Consider the following 21,999-nt stretch of genomic DNA (forward strand, 5'->3'; position numbering starts at 1 on the left):
TCTAAAGGTTTCAACCAGTTAGAACTAGTTCAGGAATATTTTAAAAAATTTTGTGTGTGTTTTTTCCACCACGTAATTATGACTCCTTATGCCCTCCCTCTCTGGCTGCCCAGCCCTTCTATTGTGAACCATGGGAAATGGCCTGGTTTAGAGGATATATAAGTCATAGGATCCAGGTGCTGGAGCTGCTCTACCATCAGCTACTCTGCCATCAACTACTCTGGAGGGTAATTAAGACCTATGGTGCCCAGGATCTTTGGTAAGGGGGCTCCAGCCCCAAGTCCAGCTGATGTGTTATGACATCTGAATGTATCTCTTGTGCTCTTAATGTCATATCCTTAAAAATGCTGCCTAAACCACAGTCATTAAGATTTTTTCCATTATTCTCTGTTAAGAGTTGTGCAGCTTTAGCTCTTATATTTAGGTTTATGATCAATCCAGAGGTAATCTTTGTACATGGTATGTACCAAGGGATTCCTCTTCTTCTCCCTCTTCTTTTTCTCCTCCTCCTTATCCTTCTTTTTTCACATGTGGACATCCAGGTTTCCCAGCATCTTTTTTGAAAAGGCAATTCTTTCCTCCTTGTAATTAGCACTTTTAATTGTATTAGCACTTTTTTTTAAATTAAATTCACCATAAATATAAGGGTTTATTTCTGGACTGTCCATTCTATCCACTGATCTATATGGGTATGTGGATATATACTAAGTATATGGATGTATATATTAAATGTCACTACCACAGTGCCTTGACTACTGTATCTTTGTAGTAAGCTTTGAAATCATGGAGTGTCATTTCAACAACTTTGTTCTTCATTTTAAAGATTGTTTTAGCTATTTTGGGTCTCTTGCATTTCAATACAAATTTCAGGATCCACTTGTTAACTTCTGAAATCTTCCCATTTATGAACATGGATGTATTTCAATTAATTTATATGTTGTCTTCAATTCTTTTCAGTAATGTTTTGTTGTTTTTAGTGTACAAAGTTTGCACTTTAAATTTTTTTTACTTTTTTAAAAACTATATTTCATTGATTATGCTATTACAGTTGCTCCTTTCCCACCCCTGTTTATTCCCCTCTGCCCCGCATCCCCCATCCCACCCACACTCCCCACTTTAGTTCATGTCCATGGGTCATACATATAAGTTCTTTGGCTTCTCTATTTATTATACTATTTTTAAGCTTCCTCCATCTATTTTGTACCTACCATTTATGCTTCTTATTCCTTGTACCCTCCCCCCCCATTTTCCCCCACCCGACCCCTGCTAATAACCCTCCATGTGATCTCCATTTCTGTGATTCTGTTCCTGTTCTAGTTGTTTGCTTAGTTAGTTTTAGTTTTAGTTTTTGGGTTTTTTTAGGTTCAGTTGTTGATAGTTGTGAGTTTGTTGTTATAAACTGTTCATAGTTTTGACCTTCTTCTTTTTCTTAGATAAGTCCCTTTAACATTTCATAATAAGGGCTTGGTGGTGATGAACTCCTTTAACTTGACCTTATCTGGGAAGCATTTTATCTGCCCTTCCATTCTAAATGAAAGCTTTGCTGGATATAGTAATCTTGGATGTAGGTCCTTGCCTTTCATGACTTGGAATACTTCTTTCCAGCCCATTCTTGCTTGCAAGGTTTCTTTTGACAAATCAGGCTTCTTTTGAGCAGACTGATAAAGACTGATAGTTTTATGGGAACTCCTTTGTAGGTAACTGTCTCCTTTTCTCTTGCTGCTTTTAAGATTCTCTCCTTATCTTTAATTTAGGTAATGTAATTATGATATGCCTTGTTGTATGCTTCTTTGGGTCCCACCTCCTTGGGACTCTCTAGCTTCCTGGACTTCCTGAAAGTCTACTTCCTTTGCCAGATTGGAGAAGTTCTCCTTCATTATGTTTCCAAATAAGTTCTCAATTTCTTACTCTTTCTCTTCTCCTTCTGGCATCCCTATGATTTGATTTGGACATTGGAACATTTAAAGTTGTCCCAGAGATTCCTAAGCCTCTCCTCATTTTTTAAAATTCTCTTTTCTTCATTCTGTTCTGGTTGAATGTTTATTTCTACCTTGTGTTCCAAATTGTTGATTTGAGTCCCCATTTCCTTCCTTTCACTGTTGGTTCCCTGTACATTTTCATTTATTTCACTTTTTATAGCCTTCATATTTTCCTCTATTTTGTGAGTGTACTCAGCCTTTTTGTGAGCATCCTGATTACCAGGTTTTTTTTAGCTCTGCATCTGATAGGTTGGCTATCTTTTCATCGCTTAGTTATATTTTTTCTGGAGTTTTTATCTGTCCTTTCATTTGAGCCCTTTTAAAAAAAATTTTATTTTTAGTTTAGAGAGAGGGAAAGGGAGGGAGAGGGAAACATCAATGTGTGGTTGTCTCTCCCACACCCTCTACTGGGGACCTGGCCTACAACCTAGTCATATGCCCAACTGGGAATTGAACCAGCGACCCTTTGGTTTGCAGGATGGTTCTCAATCCAGAACCACACCAGCTAAAGCTAGTTTTCTTTTTTGACATCTTCCTTCCCTAGAATTAATGGTGAAAATAATATTTCTGATATGAAACCACAAAAGTCTCTGAATATCCACAGCAATATTCAGAAAGAACAAAGTTTGAGGAGTCATGTTGCTTGATATCAAACTATAATACAAGGTTATAGTAATCAAAAGAGCATGGTACTGGCATAAAAAATAGATGTATATATTAATGGAGTGGAATAGAGAGATCAGAAATAAACCCATAGCCATATGGTCAATTCATTTTCAATAAAGAAGGTGAGAACATGCAATAGGGTAAAGACAGTCTAGTCAATAAATGACATTGGTAAAATTGGACCAAAAGATATGTGCAAAAACAAAATAAATAGACTACATTCTTTTTTTTTAGATTTTATTTACCCATCTCTAGAGATGGAAGGGAGGGAGGGAGAGAGAGAGAGAGAGAGAGAGAGAGAGAGAGAGAGAGAGAGAGAAACATCAATGTGCGGTTGCTGGGGGTTATGGCCTGCAACCCAGGCATGTACCCTGGCTGGGACACTTTGGTTCCCAGCCCGCGCTCAATCCACTGAGCTACGCCAACCAGGGCTAATTCTTATACCATATACAAGAAGAGTCAAAATAGTGTAAAGGCTTAAATGTAAAACTCAAAACCATGAAACTCGTGGACGAAAACATAGGCCATAAAATCTCAATCATTTCTCTGAGTGACATTTTTTCTGATATATCAACATTGTTTTCTGATATATCTCTTTGGGCAAGGGAAACAAAATAAAAAATAAACAGGAACTTCTTCCCAAGATGGAGGTATAGGTAGGTACACTTTGTTTCCTTGTACAACCAAAAGAAGAATAACAACTAATTTAAAAACAATAAACAACCAAAACTGCCAGAAAATCAAACTATATGAAAGTCCAGTAACCCAGGAGTTAAAGAGGAAACATTCATCCACACTGGTAGGAAGGGCAGAAATAGGCAGCCAGGCGGTGAGGTCATGCAGCCAGGAAGCAGCTGGCGGACCAGGTGGTCCTACATTCACATGCAGATAATCCAGGAGGAACAACTGGTGAGTGAGACAGACCACACAACCCAGGGGTTACAGTGCAAGAAACTAAAGCCTCGAAACCACTGGCTGTAAAAATCTGTGGGGGTTGCAGTGGAGGGAGCAACTCCTGGTTTCACAGGAGAGTCCATTGGAGGAACACATGAGGTCCTAAAAGGTACACAAGCCCACCCACCTGGGAATCAGCACTACAAGGGCCCAATTTGCTGGTGGGTAGTGGGGTAAGTGACTGAAAGTGGGGTGTGAGCTGAGCAAGCAGCACTGTTCCCTCTCTGACTCCTCCCCCACAGACAGAGTCACAACACAGAAAAGTGAGTCACGCTGCTATGGTGAATACCTAAGTCTCTTAAGTCTCTGCCCCTTACAATGTAACAGCTGTGCCAAGACAAAGAAATATGGCCCAAATGAAAGAACAGATCAAAACTTGAGAAAAAGAGCTAAACAACAAGGAGATAACCAACCTATCAGATACAGAGTTCAAAACACTGGTAATCAGGATGCTCACAGAACTGACTGAGCTTGGTCACAAAATGGAGGAAAACATGAAGGCTATGACAAGTGAAATAAAGAAAAATATACAGGAAACCAACAGTGAAGGAAAGGAAACAAGGACTCAAGTCAATGATTTGGAACAGAAGGGAGAAATAAACATTCAACCAGAACAGAATTAAGAAACACAAGAATTCAAAAAGTATAGAGAGGCTTAGGAATCTCTGGGACAACCTGAAACATTCCAACATCCAAATCATAGGGGTGCCAGAATGAGAACAACAGTCAAGAAATTGAAAACTTATTTGAACAAATAGTGAAGGAAAACTTCCCCAATCTGGCAAAGGAAATAGACTTCCAGGAAGTCCAGGAAGCCCAGAGAGTCCCAAAGAAGTTGGATCCAAAGAACACACCAAGGTACATCATCATTACATTACCCAAGATAAAGGTTAAAGATAAAGAGAGAATCTTAAAAGCAGCAAGAGAAAAGGAGACAGTTACCTACAAAGGAGTTCCCATAAGACTATCAACTGATTTCTCAAAAGAAACCTTGCAGACAAGAGGGGCTGGAAAAAAGTATTCCAAGTAATGAAAGGCAAGGACCTACATCCAAGATGACTCTATCCAGCAAAACTATCACTTAGAATGGAAGGGCAGATAAAGTGCTTCCCAGATAAGGTCAAGTTAAACAAGTTCATCATCACCAAGTCATTATCATATGAAATATTAAAGGGACTTATCTAAGAAAAATAAGATAAAAATATGAACAATAAAATGACAACAAACTCACAACTAGCAACAAATTAACCTAAAAGAAAAGAAAAACAATGACAACAAAAACTAATCAAACAACCAGAACGGGAACAGAGTCAGTGAAATGGATATCACATGGAGGGAGTTCAGTGGGGAGGGGGAAGGGAGGAATAGGGGGGAAAAGGTACAGGGAAGAAGGAGCATAATTAGTAGGCATAAAATAGATGGGGAGAGATAAAAATGGTACAGGAAACAGGAGCCAAAGAATTTATATGTACAACCCATGGACATGAATTGGGGGGGAAGCTGGAGGGTTGTGGGGACAGGGTGGAGGGGGGATAAAGGTGGAAATATTGGGAAAACTGTAATAGGATAATCAATAAAAAATACTTAGAAAAAAAATAAAAATGGAACTGCCTTATGACCCAGCAGCTCCACTTCCAAGGTATATATCCAAAGAAACCCAAAACATTAATTCAAAAGAATATATGTACCTACCCCCATGTTCACTGTAGCACTATTTATAATAGCCAAGCTATGGAAGCAACCAAAGTGCCCATTAATAGATGAGTGGGTAAAAAAGTGGTGTTTCCAGATTTATGCACCTGTTCTTCATTTTTCCAGAAAGAAAATATTTACCATCTTTTGGGACTCTGAAGTCTTAGAGAAAGAAATTTGTGAGACCAAAAGTGAATTATTGCAGGTGTGGTCATACCTAAGGGCTCAGAATCTGGGGTCCTACCCACCATGGCCCAAGAGGGAGTCTGATGCAAGGAACAGCTGGAAGAATAGCAAGTTGAAAAATTACTATTAGCCAGGTTCTGTGGCTGTGCTGGGTCCAAAAACAATCCAGTTCAAGGGGAGAACTTGCTTCCACAGGATTTCCAGTCCCAAGTGGACACGTTCACTGCTGCCACATTTAGGGGGCAACAAGTCATTAGGGCTGACCCAGCATCAGAGGCAGGGGAGTCAGGCTCCATCTGTTGATGGGAGAATGGCAAGGTCACGCTGCAGAAGAGAATGTGGGAGAGTAAACACACTATCCGCCTTTGGAACACACAGTCTAATGAACACACAAAGGTAGCACTTCTCCCCTTGCCCTGGGGTTCTCCCACGACGTGTCTACCATCGGCGTCTTCACTCAGACTTGCCTATGTGTTTCACAGAAACTATTGAGCACAAAAGACTCCAATTGGTATCGATAAGCCCAATATTGCAAGCAGAGTTTGCTTAATAGAGGGAGGAGCCCAGCTGCCCATGCATTTATCATTTTAGATCTTGGGCCTGGGAGTGGTTATCTATTCTAGGGCAGAAACTCCAGGTCAGCAGATTTGGAAGTTTCTGATGTCTCCATTCACGTCAGGATAAACTGGTTTACTCATACCATTGTGCTCTGTAAAGTTCACACAAGCCCTCCTACCCCACCCCACTGTCACCATGGAAAAATTCCACTCGGGGAACACAAAAGAAAGCTTGTTTCAGCTTGTGCAAGACTCAATCCCATTAGCAGAGCTTCCCTCTGACTGAGATCAATGCCCAGAATCACACTAATTAGCCAAAAGCTCCCATAACAAGAGGAAGTCTCGCCTGTGTGAACACAGGCACTGCGTGTATTTTACAGGTGAATGAGGAGATTCAGCCTCACAGTGCATTGCAACTTGATCCAGTTTACACAGACAAGTGGGAATCCGTTTGCTTCGAGAACTGCACCCATGGCTTCTTTCTTTTTTTCTGAGGATGCTTCATATTGAAATGTAAAGAAAGGCTGAAAAAGTTATCAAAATCTTGGTTTATTTTAAATATTCACATTTTAAAAATTTATATGATTAGCACAAAACTATCCTGCAATATTGAGGGCTGTTTAAAGGGTTTACAAAATTATAATCACAGTGCTCTTCTGGAGGAGTTGGATGGGAATGTGATGAGTGCACAGTTGTAGAGTGGACGTGGGCCATCTCTCAGCTCTCTCTGTGATGGCAGTCACTTCTTAGGAGAAGGAAAACACTGAGCCCCTTCGAGGGTGTGAGGTCTGAAACAGGTGCACCTCATGCTTGGATCACCTGGGACAGGTTCAGCTGCGGCTTGGAAACAAGAAACCCGGGAAGAGCCAGAGTCACTGGAACCAAGAGTGAGTGCCTGGACCCCCAAGCTCTCCCAGGACCTGCTGACTTCAGGCCCTGGCTCAGGAGTGTGCTCCAGGGCAGGGGGTCCTGGAGCACCTCGGGGACGGCTCGGTAGTCTGGAGGTTCTCTCTAAAGGCAGCAGCACTGTGTTTCTTAGAAAAATGGTATCCAATATATGGTAGCCACTAGACACATGTTGCTATTTAAGTCAATTAAAATTAAACAAAATTTAAAATTCAGCGTCTCAGTTTCATGAACCACATTTTAAGGGTTCAATAGTGTCAATATTAGAAGTGTCCAAACCTGTGGAGAATTTTTATAAGATTCTATATGAGCCAAGCTGACAACATATTCTGGGGAGCAAGATCTCAAATAGTCCAGAGAATAACAGTTTTTCAGCTTCTTTTATACACTTGAAATTAAGGAGGGAACATAAGGATTACATGAAGGTAGGAGAAAGCAAGACAGTGAAGGGATGACAGGATAATTAAAAAGATTATGTGCTTTCTCCCTGGCTGGTGTGGCTCAGTGGATTGAGCGCTGGCCTGCAAACCAAAGGGTCACCAATTTGATTCCTTGTCAGGGCACATGCCTGGGCTACAGGCCAGGTCCCCAGTAGGGGGCACTTCAGGGGCAACCACACATAGATGTTTCTCTCCCTCTTTTTTTTCTCTCCCTTCCCTTTTCTAAAAATAAATAAAGTTTAAAAAAAGACTATGTGCTTTCTTAAGTATTGTGCCTTTGAGGAATATTTTTTTCTGAAAGGTGTGTTAACCCAGATGCACAAGAACAATGGACATGGCTGGCTTAAAACTGTTCACTAAAGAAGTTAGAGGCCTGAAGTTCTGTCCAAGATGGAAGCATAGGTAGAAATGCTTTGCTTCCTTCCACAACCAAAAGAAGGGTAACAACCAACTTAAAAATAATAAACAACCAGAAGTGCCAGAAAATCAAACTGCATGGAACTCCAACAACCAATGAGTTAAAGAGATATTCACCCAGACCAGTAGGAGGGGCGGAGATGATAGACTGGCAGTCTACCAGGACTTGTGGCAAGGTCGAGGACCATACCCGGGAGTTGGGGCTGGCTGAATAGGAAACTAAAGACTCCAAGCTAGATGTAAATGACTGTGGGGGTTGTGACAGTGGGAGAAACTCCCAGCCTCACATGAGAGAGTTCGTTGGGAAGTGAGGCTAAAGCAGAGCAAGCCAGTGGCATTGTTGCCTTTCTGACCCCTCCCCCACATACAGCATCACAACACAGCAAAGAGGGTTGCCCCACTCTGTCAAATACCTAAGGCTCTGCCCCCTTACAACATAACAGGTACACCAAAACAAAGAAATATGGCCCAAAAGAAAGAACAGATCAAAACTCCAGAAAAAGAGCTAAGTGACAAGGAAATAGACAACCCATCTGATGCATAGTTCAAAACACTGGTAATCAGAATGCTCACAGAATTGGTTGAGAATGGTCACAAAATAGAGGAAAAAGTGATGGCTATGAAAAGTGAAATAAAGAATAATATACAGGGAACCAACAGTGAAAGGGGGGAAAAAAGGACTTAGATCAATGATTTGGAACAAAAGAAAGAAAGAAACATTCAACCAGAACAGAATTAAGAAAGAATTCAAAAATATGAGGAGAGGCTGAGGAACCTCTGGAACAACTTTAAATGCTCCAACATCCAAATCATAGGGGTACCAGAAGGAGAAGAGGAACAGGAACAAGTGGGAAAGTTATTTGAGCAAATAATAAAGGAAAACTTCCTAAATCTGGAGAAAAAAAATAGACTTCCAGAAGTCCAGGAAGCCCAGAGAGTCCCAAAGAAATTGGACTCATGGAGGAACACACCAAAGCACATCATTATTAAGTTACCCAAGATTAAAGATAATCTTAAAAGCAGTAAGAGGAAAGGAGACAGTTACCTACAAAGGAGTTCCCATAAGACTATCAGCTGATTACTCCAAAGAAACCTTAGAGGCAAGAAGGGGCTGGGAGGAGGTATTTCAAGTAATGAAAGGCAAGGACCTACATCCAAGGTTATTCTATCCAGCAAAGCTATCATTTAGAATAGAAGGGCAGATAAAGTGTTTCCCAGATAAAGTCAAGTTAAAGGAGTTCATCATCACCAAGCCCTTATTATATGAACTGTTAAAGGGACTTATCTAAGAAATAGAAGATCAAAAAGCATGAATAGTAAAATGACAATAAACTATCATAACTATCACAATGACTATAAACTATCATAATTATCAACAACTAAACCTAAAAAACAAAAACAAACTAAGCAAACAACTAGAATGGGAACAGAATCACAGAAATGGAGATCACATGGAGGGTTATCAGTAGGGAGGGTAAGAGGGGAGAATGGAGGAATGGTACTGGGAACAAGAACCATAAATGGTAGGTATAAAATAGACTGGGGGAGGTTAAGAATAGTATAGTACCATAAATGGAGAAGCCAAAGAACTTATATATATAACCCATGAACATAAACTAAGGGAATGCTGGACGATGGGTATGCAAAGCAAAGGGGGGAGAAAGGGGAGAAAAAAAACTTGGAAAATTAATAGCATAATCAATGAAATATTATTAAGAAAAAAAAGGAGTTATAGGCCTGGGTGTGACTCTCCACCTGGACTGGCCCAGTTAGGAATTTATGGTTTATTACAGAACTCCTTTTCTTGTTCACCATGTGTGCTAGTGGCTCCCACACTGGACAGTGCAGACATAGCACATGTCCATCACTGCAGCAAGTTCTGCTGGATGGTCTGGTCTAGATGCCTTCAGAGGCAAATTCAGTTTTATCAGTGATTGTGCCAACAAAGTTGTCACAGTGAAGAACAATTCAGATTTACCAACTTTGTGGTTCTTCTCCTGTAGTGGTGACACCCACCGTGCATAAAGCACCTGGATGTCCTCCTATCACCTGGTGGAAATTGTCACCACCCAGCCCAGTCCCTGGGGACTCTGATTATGTCCTTTAGAATTGTAAAATGTAGTCAGCAAAAATATCATTGAATTGTGTACTTTGAAGTGATAAGTTATATGGCATATACATTATATCAATAAAAAGTAGTCAGTTTACATTCTATCAGTAAAGCAAAACCACTTATTGAGAGTTTGTCTTTCTTTCACCTGTGGACAGAAATAGTAGTATGGTGCATGCAAAAGTCCTTCAGAGAAAGGAATAAATAAAGGCAATAATAAAGGCAAGGGATGAATAAACATATACTTAAATAAACCAACTGTCAGTAACTGTGAAGAGACTGAGATATTAACTAGACTGCACCCTGCTGTAGTTTTATGGCTTCTCTCAGGAGACACAAGACTTCTGGGTCAGAGACAAAGGACCGTTTCCCACTTACAGCAACAGAGAGTAACCAGAGTATCCACCTTCACACCTGCCCCTGGAGCCCCATTTCCTGCAGGGCAAGGGAAGAGGACCAGGAGTACCAGCACTCACATTGGGCTGTATTACAGGAGACACACCCCAAAGTGAGGAAGCCTGACTTTTTCACACTGGACAGCCTGTTCTTCTGGAGGAGGATCGTGTCACTAATATACAGGACACTAAACAACTCTGTCCTGGGCTCTGGAGGGAGATACTCTCTACCTGCCAAGGGTGTTCACTGTGCAAACATCCTTGAAAAGAATGTGGAAGGAAAAAAGACAGTCACTGCTTCACTGCAAGACATGCAAAAATGCAAGAGTTCCATGGAAACTGATACCAACACCCACAAACAATACCATAATAAAGATACAAGTTAATCATTGAGATATTGGGAAGTGGGCATGTGACCCAGTGTGGCCTTGCTGCAGCCTAGTGAGAGTCCTGAGTATGGGGACAGACACTGCAGTGTCACATGATTATCACCTGTTTGGGATTTTCATGGCTTGAAATCATTGAGTGACTCCCACTGCCTCCAGGTCGAAACCCCAACTCCTTGGGTGTCCAGCAAAGTGCCACGACCCGCCCTGCTCTGCCCTCTGCACCTGCCTCCACAGTGGCACTGGCCTCCATCCCCCGCCCAGCACAGTCCAGCCTTCAATTCCCAAACAGGCTCCACCTGATGCCTGAGATCCATGCCTTCCACACCGCCCCCGCTCTTCCCAGCAACACCCTTACTTTCTCAGGGCTCAGCTGAGGCAGCAACTCCTTCCGCCTTCCCACCCTGCTCCCAGTCTCCCCGTGATGAAGAAGGGCCCTTCCATCCGCCCCCACAGCACTCCTGCTCAGCTCTCTCACTGTACTTACTTATCATGCGGGGTGGTGACTCTCCTGGTTACTTGCCCAACCTGGGTTGTTTTATTTATTTTTTTATTCTCACCCAAAGACATGCTTATTGATTTTAGGGAGAGGGGAAGGAAGGGAGATAGAGAGGGAGGGACACATCCATGTGAGAGAGAAATATCAATTGGACGCCTCTCACATGCACCCTGACTGGGATGAAACCTGGGACCTTCCAGTTTATGGGACAGACTCCAACCAACTGAGCCACACCATCTAGGGTCCAACCTGGATTCTTTTTAAGTTTTCAAAGACTTGCATATATAGGGTAAAATTTCCAGCATGTTTTTTTAGAATGAAAAATAAAAGTCTCCCTGTCTTCCTTGACTTCCATGCCCCCTTGCTCTCCTGAGGCCAATGCTCTTACCAGTTTCTAGCTGTGGCTCCTTCCTAGTTTTAAATGACATGCTCATCACCCTCCCAGGATGTCAGGGGTCCAGCTCCATCACTTATAAACTCTGGAACTTTGTCAAATGACTTAACCTCTCAGAGTCTTGGTGTCCTCTTCAAATACAGTGAAATAACAATGGTCCCCATGTTGGGACATAAAACTATCCAATCAAGTAAACGTATTGATAGATAGTGTGGAAACTGGGGACTCTGGACATATTTGTTATGATCCAAATTGAGTCCACTTCTGAGAATGTGTCTTCCATGTTACTGGGAGTCCATGCCCCTCCTTTTCTGGCAGCCCTGCCCCTCTGTTGTGACACATGTGAGCACATGGCGTATATAAATTACAGGACACAGGTGCTGCTGCTGCTCTGCCATCAATGACTCTGGAGAGTAATGAAGACCCATGGTGCCCAGGATCTTCGGTAAGGGGGCTCCAGCCCCGAGTCTAGCTGATGTGTTATCACATCCTAATGTACCTCTGAACCTCAAACTGAATTCTCTTTCCTATTCAATTCTTTTTATTTATTGTTGTTCAATTACAGTTGTCCTAATTTTTCCCCATTACTCTCCCTGACCTGCCCAGCCCCCACACCCACATCAATCCCTACCCACCCTGTTGTCCTTTTCCATGGGTCATTTGAACTTGTTCTTTAGTCCTTTCCCCTTCTTTCCTCCTTTATTCCCCTTCTCTTGCCCCTCTGATCCCTATCGGTTTGTTCCTTGTTTCCATGCCTCTGGTTCTATTTTGCTTTGAATTTTTGAGATTCATCCACATCATAGAATGTGCTTGTACTTTATTCCTTTTTACAGTTCTATAACATCCCATTTTACATATGCACCACAATTTCTTGATCTGTTAATGGACAAATGGACTCTTCCTATCTTTTGGTTATTGTAAATGATGCTGCTAGGAAAATATGTGTATATGTAGGTGTTTGTGTTAGTATCTGTTCTCAATTCTTTTGTGTATGTACTAAAGAGTAGAATTGCTGGGTCAAACACTAGCCCTATGTTTAACTTTTTGAGGAACTGCCAAACCATTTTCCACAGTCTCTCAACATTTTACAGCAATTGGTTTCTTGTAGATTTTTCTTTATTTTACTTAATGTAACCTTCATTCCGGGCAGGTTTGAAAATATTTCTCTCATGACATGGATTGTCTTTCCACTTCCTTGATATTATTGTGTGCAGTGCATAGGTTTGTAATTGTAGGAGGTCTATTTTTCTTTGTGTCTTGTACTTTTGATGTCATGTCTAAGAAAACACCTCCTAAACTATGGTTGTTAAGATTCACTCCATTATTCTCTGCTGAGAGTTGTGTGGCTTTAGCTCTTATATTTAGGATGATCAATTTTGAGCTAATCTTTGTACATGGTATGTACCAAGAAATCCCTCTTCTGCTCCCTCTTTTTCTCATTCTCTCTTTCTCCTTGTCCTTCTTCTCTTGTATATGGACATCCAGGTTTCCCAGCACCATTTGGTGAAAGGACCATTTCTTCCCCCTTTTAACTGCCTTAGAACTTTTGTTAAAATTAAATTGACCATAAATGTAAGGGTTTATCTCTGGACTGTCTATTCCATCCACTGATCTTTAAGGGTATGTGGATATACATCCTAAGTATATGGATGTATACACCCAAAGTCAGTACCACAGCACCTTGACTACTTTATCTTTGTAGTAAGTGTCATTTCAACCACTTTGTTCTTCTTTCTCAAGACCGTTTTTGCTATTTGGGGTCCCTTGCATTTTAGGATCAGCTTGTTAATTTTCAGTCTTCCCATTTATGAGCATAGATGTTTTTCAATTAATTTGTATATTGTCTTCAATTCCTTTCAGTAATGCTTTGTTGTTTTCAGTGTACAAAGTTTGCATTTCTTTTGTTAAATTTATTCATGAGTATTTTATTTTTGGTTTTATTGTAAGTCGAATTATTTTCTTAATGTGATTTTCAGATGGTTTCTGTCAGCATATACAATTGATTTTTATATGTTGATCTTGTATGTTGCTGAATTGTCAGTTCTATAGGGGTTAGATAGCTTCCTTAGAATTTTTAATATACAAGGTCATGTCATTTGCAAATAGAAAAAGTTTTACTTCTTTTCCAATAGGAATGCCTTTTCTTTCTTTTCTGGCCTAATTTCCCGACTTAAACTCCCAGTGCTTTGTTGAGCAGAGTGGTGAGAGTGGACGTGTTTGTCCCATTCCTGATGCTAAAGACAGAGCTTTCCGTCTTCCACAACTAGGTATGATAAGCTGTGAATTTTCCTGTGAATACCCTTTATCAGGTGAGGAAGTTTTCTTCTATTAATTGTTTGTTCTTTCTTGGATTTTTTAAAAATTATAAAAGTGTAGATTTCATCAAATGTTTTTTTTCTGTATCATTTTGGATAAATGCTTTCTCTTATATTATAGTCATGTAATTGCATCTATAAAAACACCTTTACATTCTATCCTTTTCTACATTTCCTTCAACTCTCAAACTTCAAAAATATGTGTATATTCAAGCCCTGGCTGGCGTAGTTCAGTGGATTGAGTGTGGGCTGCGAACCAAAGTGTTGCAGGTTCGATTCCCAGTCAGGGTACATGCCTGGGTTGCAGGCCATGACCTCCAGCAACCGCACATTGATGTTTCTCTCTCTCTCTCTCTCCCTCTCTCTCCCTCCATTCCCTCTCTAGAAATAAATATATAAAATCTTTTAAAATATATATGTGTATGTTCAGCCCAGAAGCTGAAACACAGGAGAGCTCCAACTCCAAGACCTACTCAAGTCCAATCGTGTCCCCAAAGCACCCACGCACCCACACTGTCTCTCCCTTGTCTCTCTAACCTCAGCTTCTTTCCTCCTTCCTGATCACCCTCTGATATCTTTAACACCTGCTCCACCCTTCTGCCAACTAGGGAACTGCACTGCATGCTCAGAATCCTAAACTGTGGTTCCAAGAGTTTTCCCAGCATTCTCTCCCCTCAAATGATCCATGCTGCGCATAGGCTCAGCTGTCTGGACTGTCCCCTGTGTCAGGAACTGGACCCTGTGCAGAGATGGCCCCAGACTCAAATCTGTAGAGCAAACTGGAACTGAGCCTTCCCCACACTGGCCTGCCCTCACTGTGGTCCACAATCCCAGCCTCATCCTCAATCCCCTTTCCTTCTCTTGCAGGTTCTGTCTGCATTTTACTCTTCCTCCTCATCTGGTGCTCAGTAGCAGGCACAGGTGAGTGCAGGGTGGGGAAGAATGAAGGGGGATGAGGCTACCCTTTGGGAAGAAAGTTATGGTTCACAGAAGGCTCCTGATTTGGGAGTGGGGTCATGCTGGTCCTCCTTGAACTCACCAGCAATTTCTGTCCAGGGGCCCACATGAACTCTGGCCTGTTGCTGTGCCAGCCAGCACCCAAGTGTGGACACTGGATGTACAACCCCTTGGAACAGTGTTGTGATGATGACACCATCCTGCCCCTAAACCGGACCCGCCTCTGTGGCCCCAACTGTACTTTCTGGCCCTGCCTTGAGCTCTGCTGTCCTGAGTCGTTTGGCCCCCAAAGGAGGTTTGTCGTGCGACTGAAAGTTCAAGGCATGAAGTCCCGGTGCCATTCCTCTCCCATCTCCAGGGTCTGTGCCAGGTAAAGACCCTGCCTCACTCAAGGTGACAACAGGAGAAGAGACTATGGCAGGGGTGGACACTGGAGGCTGGGGCCCTCCTGTGTGGGGATCCCATCCTGCATCTCCCCATCCCTCTCCATGTCTGGTTCTCTCCTAAAATGCTCAGTCTTGGTCTCTCTCATTTTGTGCAGCTTATGAGGGACAACCAGGCCATTCCTAAGGTCGAAATCTAGGATATGAGGATGAATGGGTGGCTGGCATGGTATTCAAATGATAAAAACATATCTTAATGTCTGTTAAAGTTATGTGTGTTCTTTTCAAATTTCCTGAGGCAGCTTGCTGAGAAATGATTCCAGAGGAATGTTTCTCTGCTCTCCTAACACCCACCCACCACATAAATCAGTGTCTCTTGGGTCAGCCTAAGTTTCCTATCTCTACTCTGGGCTCAGGCTTCTCTCCACCAGTGGGGAAGGCATGAGCCTGGGGAGTTGGATATTCCTCCCCATGGGGTGGAGAAGACCCTGGCCCCAGAGTCCCCTCATGCTTCCTGCCCCTGCAGCTACTATGGGAGGTGGGAAGGGCAGAAGCCACCCTGAGGGGCTGGACAGGAGATGGGGAGAGGACCTCTGCCTCTGTGATGGGCTAATTCCTTCTTCTGAGCCCCACACATACACCCTACACTCCCCAGCTCCCAACACTTATGTCATTCTGTGAATGCTCTGAGGTCTGTGATTAAATAGGGAAAGGGATACAGATTGTGAATGAGTGACTGAGAGACAGAAGTAGATTCAGAGATGAAGACAGAGAGTAAGAGAAAGACTTGTGGGCCAGTCTGCTCTCTACTGAGTGTCTAGCAATGAGCATCTGGAGGCCCCATGGGAAGCAAGGTACAGAGCTCTGTAGGGCCAACAGGCCTCATTGGGAAGCTGACAGGGCAATGTGATGGGATGGGCTTGTCAAATGTAAGCCTCCATTTACTGTCTGAAAGCTGAAGACAACTACTTCATGCAGTGAACAAATGTATAGAAATCTGCTAGGTGCACACACAATTGTAGAGTTGGGGTCAGAGAGATGATGAAAACATCTTTACAAACTTCTCACCCTGAAGTGATAGGGACCTCAAGCTCTTGGGTCCAGGAAATAAAATTCCCTCCATGATCAAGTGACTCTAGAGTCTATGGACCACTTGGCCAAAAGGAGTGGGATGAAAGCCAGAGCACTGGGCCATCTGCAGAATCTACAAGACCATAAAAAATGAAAATGCAGGGCTCCTAGGTCAAAAAGCAAGCAAGCAAGCAAATAAACAAACAAAAAAGCAACTGCTGTTAAGGGAACTAAAATATAAATTTTTTTCTTTTAAGTGATCTTATTATTTATGAAACATAGGGGAAATTTGTTTCAAGAAAAATAGGGTAGACATACTTTTCCCTATTCTTCTAGGTAAAGCTAAAAACTCTGGATGTTATACATAAAACACAAGAAGACTTTGAAAGGTGCCAGTGTGACTCAGTTGGTTGGAGTCACACTGGCCAGGAGCATTATCCCATGCATCAAAACGTTGTTGGTTTGATTCCTGGTCAGGGCATGTACCTAGGTTTTGGGTCCCATCACCAACTGGGGCATACATGGGAGACAACTGATTGATGTTTCTCTCTCCCTTCTTCTGTCTCTAAAATCAATTAACACACTTATAAATAGTTTTTTAAAAGATTCTGAAAGGTGGAGAGAAGGCACAAAACGGTGGTGAATTAATTCCCTGGGCTTTTTTGAGCATTGTATATCCCAGAGATAGAACTGAGAAGCTAACAACTCAGAAACACCAATGATTGAAAAAAAAGGAGAAATACTCAAGGGCATGGATAAGCAGTGTGGTGATTGCTAGGGGGGAGGGGTATATAAAGGGACTAAATGGTAATGGAAAAAATACTTTAAAGATTAAATTTTTTTAAAAAGAAGGGCCTTTTAGATTGTAAGAACCTTGGAACTAATAATTTATGTATTAAAATAAAAAAAAGAAGTACAGACTTTCAGTTATAAAAATAAGACTTCCAGTCAAGATGGAGGTATAGGTAAACACTCCTTGCCTCCATGCACAACTATAGCAAAATATATACTACTAGACTACAAAAACAAATATGACCCAGAATTGTCAGAAAATTGAGCTATGCATAAGTCCAGCAACTCAGGATTTAAAGAAGCCACATTCATCCAGACAGGTAGAAGGGTTGGAGACACAGAGACATGCAGAGAGGTGTGAAGAGGTAGAGAGGCACGGAAATGTGAATCAGATGGTCCCACATCCATGTGTAGTGGATAAAAACCAGGAGGGATACCTCAGGAGCCAGGGATCCCAGCCCCAGACCAGACCACCCAGCCCGGGGTTCCAGCTCCAGGAAGCTAAGCCCCCATAACTTCTGGCTGTAAAAACTAGTGAGGGTTGGGGCAGCAGAAGAAACTACAGGATTCTCAAGAGATGCCTCTTAAAGGGCCCACAGTAGACTTAGGATTCACACAGAACTACCCCCTCTGGGATTCAGCACCAGGGCAACAGCTGGAAGGGCATCAGTAGCATACAGGGAGAAAGTGAAGAGACTGGCAACAAGGACAGCACTGGGAGACAGCTTCTGGGCAGAACTCCAGAGGCCAGACAGTGGCATTGTCCCCTCTTTGAGCCCTCCTTCACACAGAGCAATGAAGCTGTGACACAGGTTGCCCTGCCCCGGCAGTTACCTAAGGCTCTGCCCCATACAGCTTAACAGGTGTGCTTTTCTACAATAGGCCACGCTACTAAGAGAGGGAGTCAAAGCAGCTCTACCTAATACACAGAAACAAACACAGGGAGGCTGCCAAATTGAGGAGACAAAGAAATATGGCCCAAATAAAAGAACAGAACAAAACCCCAGAAAAAGAACTAAATGAAATGGAGATAAGCAATGTATCAGACACACAGTTCAAAACACTGGTTATCAGGATGCTCCAGGAACTCACTGGGTACTTCAACAGCATAAAAAAGACCCAGGCAGAAATGAAGGCTACATTTAGTGAAATAAAGAAAAATCTACAGGGAACCAACAGTGAAGGGAATGAAGCCAAGAATCAAATCAATGCTTTGGAATACAAGGAAAGAAAAATCACTCAATCAGAACAGCAGGAAGAAAATAATAATAATAATAATAATAATAATAATAATAATAATAATAGTGATAATAATAATAAACAGGAGGATAGGCTTAGGAACCTCTGGGACAACTTCAAGCAGTCCAACATTCATATCATAGGGGTGCCAGAAGGAGGAGAGAAAGAGCAAGAAATTGGGAATCTACATGAAAAAATAATTAAAGAAAAAGTCTCTAATGTGCTGAAGGAAATATACAGAAGTCCAGGAAGCACAGAAAGTCCCAAACAAGATGGACCCAAAGTGGCCACACCAAGACACATCATAATTAAAATGCCAAAGGTTAAAGATAGAGAATCTTAAGAGAAAAACAGAGTGTTACATACAAAGGAGTTCCCATAAGACAATCAGCTGATTTCTCAAAAGAAACTTTGTAGGTTAGAAGGGACTAGCAAGAAACATTCAAAATAATGAAAAGCAAGAACTACAACCAAGATCACTCTATCCAGCAAAGCTATCATTTAGAATGGAAGGGCAGATAAAGTGCTTTCCAGACAATGTAAAACTAAAAGTGTTAATCATTGCCAAGCCATTATTATATGAAATGCTAAAGGGAATTATATAAGAAAAAGAAGAAGACCAAAATGATAAACATTAAAATGGCAATAAATTCACAACTATCAATATTTGAATCCAAATAACAAATTAAGCAAAGAAGCAGAACAGGAACAGAATCACAAATATGTTGATCATTTGGAGAGTTATCAGCTGGTAGGGAGAAAGGGGAAGTGGAGGGAAAGGTGAAGAAATTAAGAAGCACAAATTGGTAGGTACAGGAAGGGATAAAGGGATTTTGAGTATCCTCCCTGTTTATGCCTGAACTGTGACCTTCATTAGAAAAGCAAAAGATAGTGCTGTCTCCCAGGGAGAACTGGCCCTTTTCCCCAGGAGATTAGTACCTTTTGATCTTTAGCTGTTCCCTTGGGAGAATTGGCCCTTCTCCCAGAGGGAATGGTTAGTTAGTCAAAATCACACAAGGCCCTTGGTGCTAGCCACTTTTGTCTAAAACATATTTAATCATAGCCCCCTTTGAACAGCAACTTCTTGCTGCTTACTGGGCTTTGACAGAAACAGAACAGTTAACTGTGGGATATTACGTCCTACTACGACCTGGAATCCCCATTATGAATTGGATTTTGAGTGCTCCAGCATCCCATAAAATTGGACACACCCAAAAAGCTAGTATAATTAAGTGGAAACATTCAGAACAGAGTGAAGGCTGGCAAATCAGGGGTGGCGCACCTCCATGAACTGGTAATGGATGGAGGACAACTGGAGGGAGAGACAACTATACTTCCCTGTGCTAAGGAAAAGCTTAGTTCTCCCATCTGTTGGGGAGTGGGATATATTTCCCTAACCCCTGCCCAAAAACAGCATGCTTGATTTACTGATGGGACAGCCAAATACATTGGTCAAGAAAAGCATTGGAAGGCTATTGCTTACAATCCCCATACTTGAGTCACCTTAGAAACCACCTGAAAACAGGGCAGCAGCCAACTGGCTGGGCTGAAAGCTGTTCACCAAGCCCTTGTACAGGACATGGGGGGTGGTGGGGAGAATGTCATTTATTTACTGACTCCTGGGCAGTAGTAGCCAACGGATTAACTACATGGATGCCCATTTAGAAACATAGTAATTGGGAGATTCATAGACAGGAACTTTGTGGAAAACCTCTATGGGAAGAAATTTGGGATATTGTTTAGTGCACTAATGTCTCTGTTTTCCATGTAGACACACATCCTAAGAAGGATTCACCTGAGTGTGAGTATAACGCCACTGCAGACGCCCTGGCAAAAATAGCTGCTGCGGCCACCACCTCTGAAGACAACTATTCCCTTGCCCAATGGATACACCATCAAGCAGGACATTTAGGAACACAAGCTATGCACAGGTGGGTACAGGCCCGAGGAACAGATGTCCCTTTCTCCATTTTAAGGTAAATAAAGGATGAGTGTGAAATCTGTCAGAAGGATGCTTTATGTTCCATCCCCAAGATAATAATGGGGGAATTAGCTAGAGGTACACTCTCTGCTCAAATTTGGCAAATAGATTAGATTTGCCTGTAAGTTGGGGATGCCAATTTATTTGTACTTGTGTAGACACCTATTCGGGGGTATTGATTGCCTAGGCATACCAATGTGCTACCCCCCAAAATACATGTAAAACCCTTGATATCATTACACTTTATTATGATTCCCCCTTTACAAATTCAGAGTGATAATGGTTCTCATTTTAAAGGAAAGGAAATTGAGACTTATTGCCAGTAACGTAATCTAGAATCGGTATATCACATTCCTTATTATCCACAGGCTGGGAGCCTAATTGAAAGAATGAATGGTCTCCTCAAAGAAAAGCTGAGAAAGTTAGAAAATAATTCTTATAAAAACTGGGAAGATCACTTATTCCTTGCTTTGCAGCAACTGAATGATCAGCCTTTAGGCAATTCTATGCCTTTGTCATGAATGACGACTCCCAATTTGCAGATTCATAGCCAGCAATGTCCTACTACCTTAAAATGGTGGGTGATCGATCCTAGTGCTCAGGTCCCATCTATGGGCACTTTAGGATCAGCAGGAAGTGATTTATGCATGCTGCAAGAGATCTGGATCAATCCTAATACTACTCAGACTATCCTAACAGGATTAGACATACCAATCACCAAAGGACATTTTGGACATATTCTCCCGAGATTTAGCCTAGCTTTAAAGGGATTGTAAATTATGTCTGGAGTTACTGATTCAGACTATGTGGGAGAAATAAAAGTACTACTGCATAATGTATCCTCACAACCTGTACAACTGCAAGCCCAGGAACAGGTGGCTCAAGTAGTCATTATCCCCTATCACAAGGGGAAATGGGAACAACTTCCCCATCTCCTAATTCCTCCACCAGAGTGGGAGGCTTTAGGTCTACCAACATGAAGTCTGGAGCTGAGGTATGGGTAAAGAAACATCCTCATGATAAGGCCAGGGCCGCAGAGGTTGTTGCTGAAGGAGCTAGCAATACCCTAGCAATTACTTACACAGGACAGGACAGTATTGAAATTCTACCTACTAATCAGTTGTTGCTGTGGGAATAACAATGTTTTTTAGGGCTTCTCCTTGGACGGTAGATGATATGAATGATCAAAGCCTGGACACCTGGAACTCTTCTTGCCAGCCCTACACCACCACACCTGCAGCTCTTTTGGACTAACATCAGTCATTCTCAATGGATCAGCACCAACCAGACATGATAACAAGATAACGTCGCTTGTCCAGCCCAACATTGTAATGTGTTCAAATAAAATATTCTGACTTTTATTTTGCTATTATAATCAAGAAGATATTGCTATGTAAATGAATTGGGGGCATAAATTTACTTGTCTACCATAGTTATATTAACTGTCCTTGAGTCTTCAGTATGCTCTATACTCTTCCAATTCACTCTGAGTTCAGGAAGTTCTTGGGATAACCTCCCCCGTGATGATTCTGGAATCTAGAGGTTAGGCTGAGGTCTAGACATGGGACCATTGCTTGGTTCCTCTTACTTGTCCAGGTAGCACAACTCCACTCTCCGAGCTTACCTACAGGCTTGAGAGGATTTGGGGTGAAATGTTCAAGGTCACTTTCTGCCTATGTT

At 42.0% G+C, this 21,999-nt stretch overlaps 1 protein-coding gene across 2 annotated transcripts; it reads left to right on the forward strand.

The window, feature by feature from the left end:
• Nucleotides 1-205: 205 nt before the first annotated feature.
• Nucleotides 206-21,509, forward strand: LOC123822991 (insulin growth factor-like family member 3). 2 transcript variants are annotated; one of them, XM_045845265.1, is made up of 6 exons: nucleotides 206-259; nucleotides 11,952-12,026; nucleotides 14,764-14,817; nucleotides 14,953-15,223; nucleotides 20,110-20,269; nucleotides 21,471-21,509. In XM_045845265.1, exons 2-5 carry the CDS (start codon nucleotides 12,008-12,010, stop codon nucleotides 20,120-20,122), a joined length of 357 nt encoding a protein of 118 aa, XP_045701221.1. In that variant the 5' UTR covers nucleotides 206-259; nucleotides 11,952-12,007; the 3' UTR covers nucleotides 20,123-20,269; nucleotides 21,471-21,509. The 2 variants fall into 2 exon arrangements, with proteins under 2 accessions (XP_045701221.1, XP_045701222.1); XM_045845266.1 differs by lacking the exon at nucleotides 11,952-12,026.
• The last annotated feature ends 490 nt before the right edge of the window (nucleotides 21,510-21,999 follow it).

The sequence above is a fragment of the Phyllostomus hastatus genome, unplaced genomic scaffold, assembly GCF_019186645.2.
Source record: "Phyllostomus hastatus isolate PE091 unplaced genomic scaffold, TTU_PhHast_1.1 phas_contig_468, whole genome shotgun sequence".
NCBI classification, from domain to species: domain Eukaryota; kingdom Metazoa; phylum Chordata; class Mammalia; order Chiroptera; family Phyllostomidae; genus Phyllostomus; species Phyllostomus hastatus.

Bases quoted from the DNA above. Each gene is read 5' to 3' on its own strand.
- LOC123822991 (XM_045845265.1), top strand. The intron at 14,818-14,952 runs GTGAGTGCAGGG...ATTTCTGTCCAG, and splicing joins GTGCTCAGTAGCAGGCACAG to GGGCCCACATGAACTCTGGC.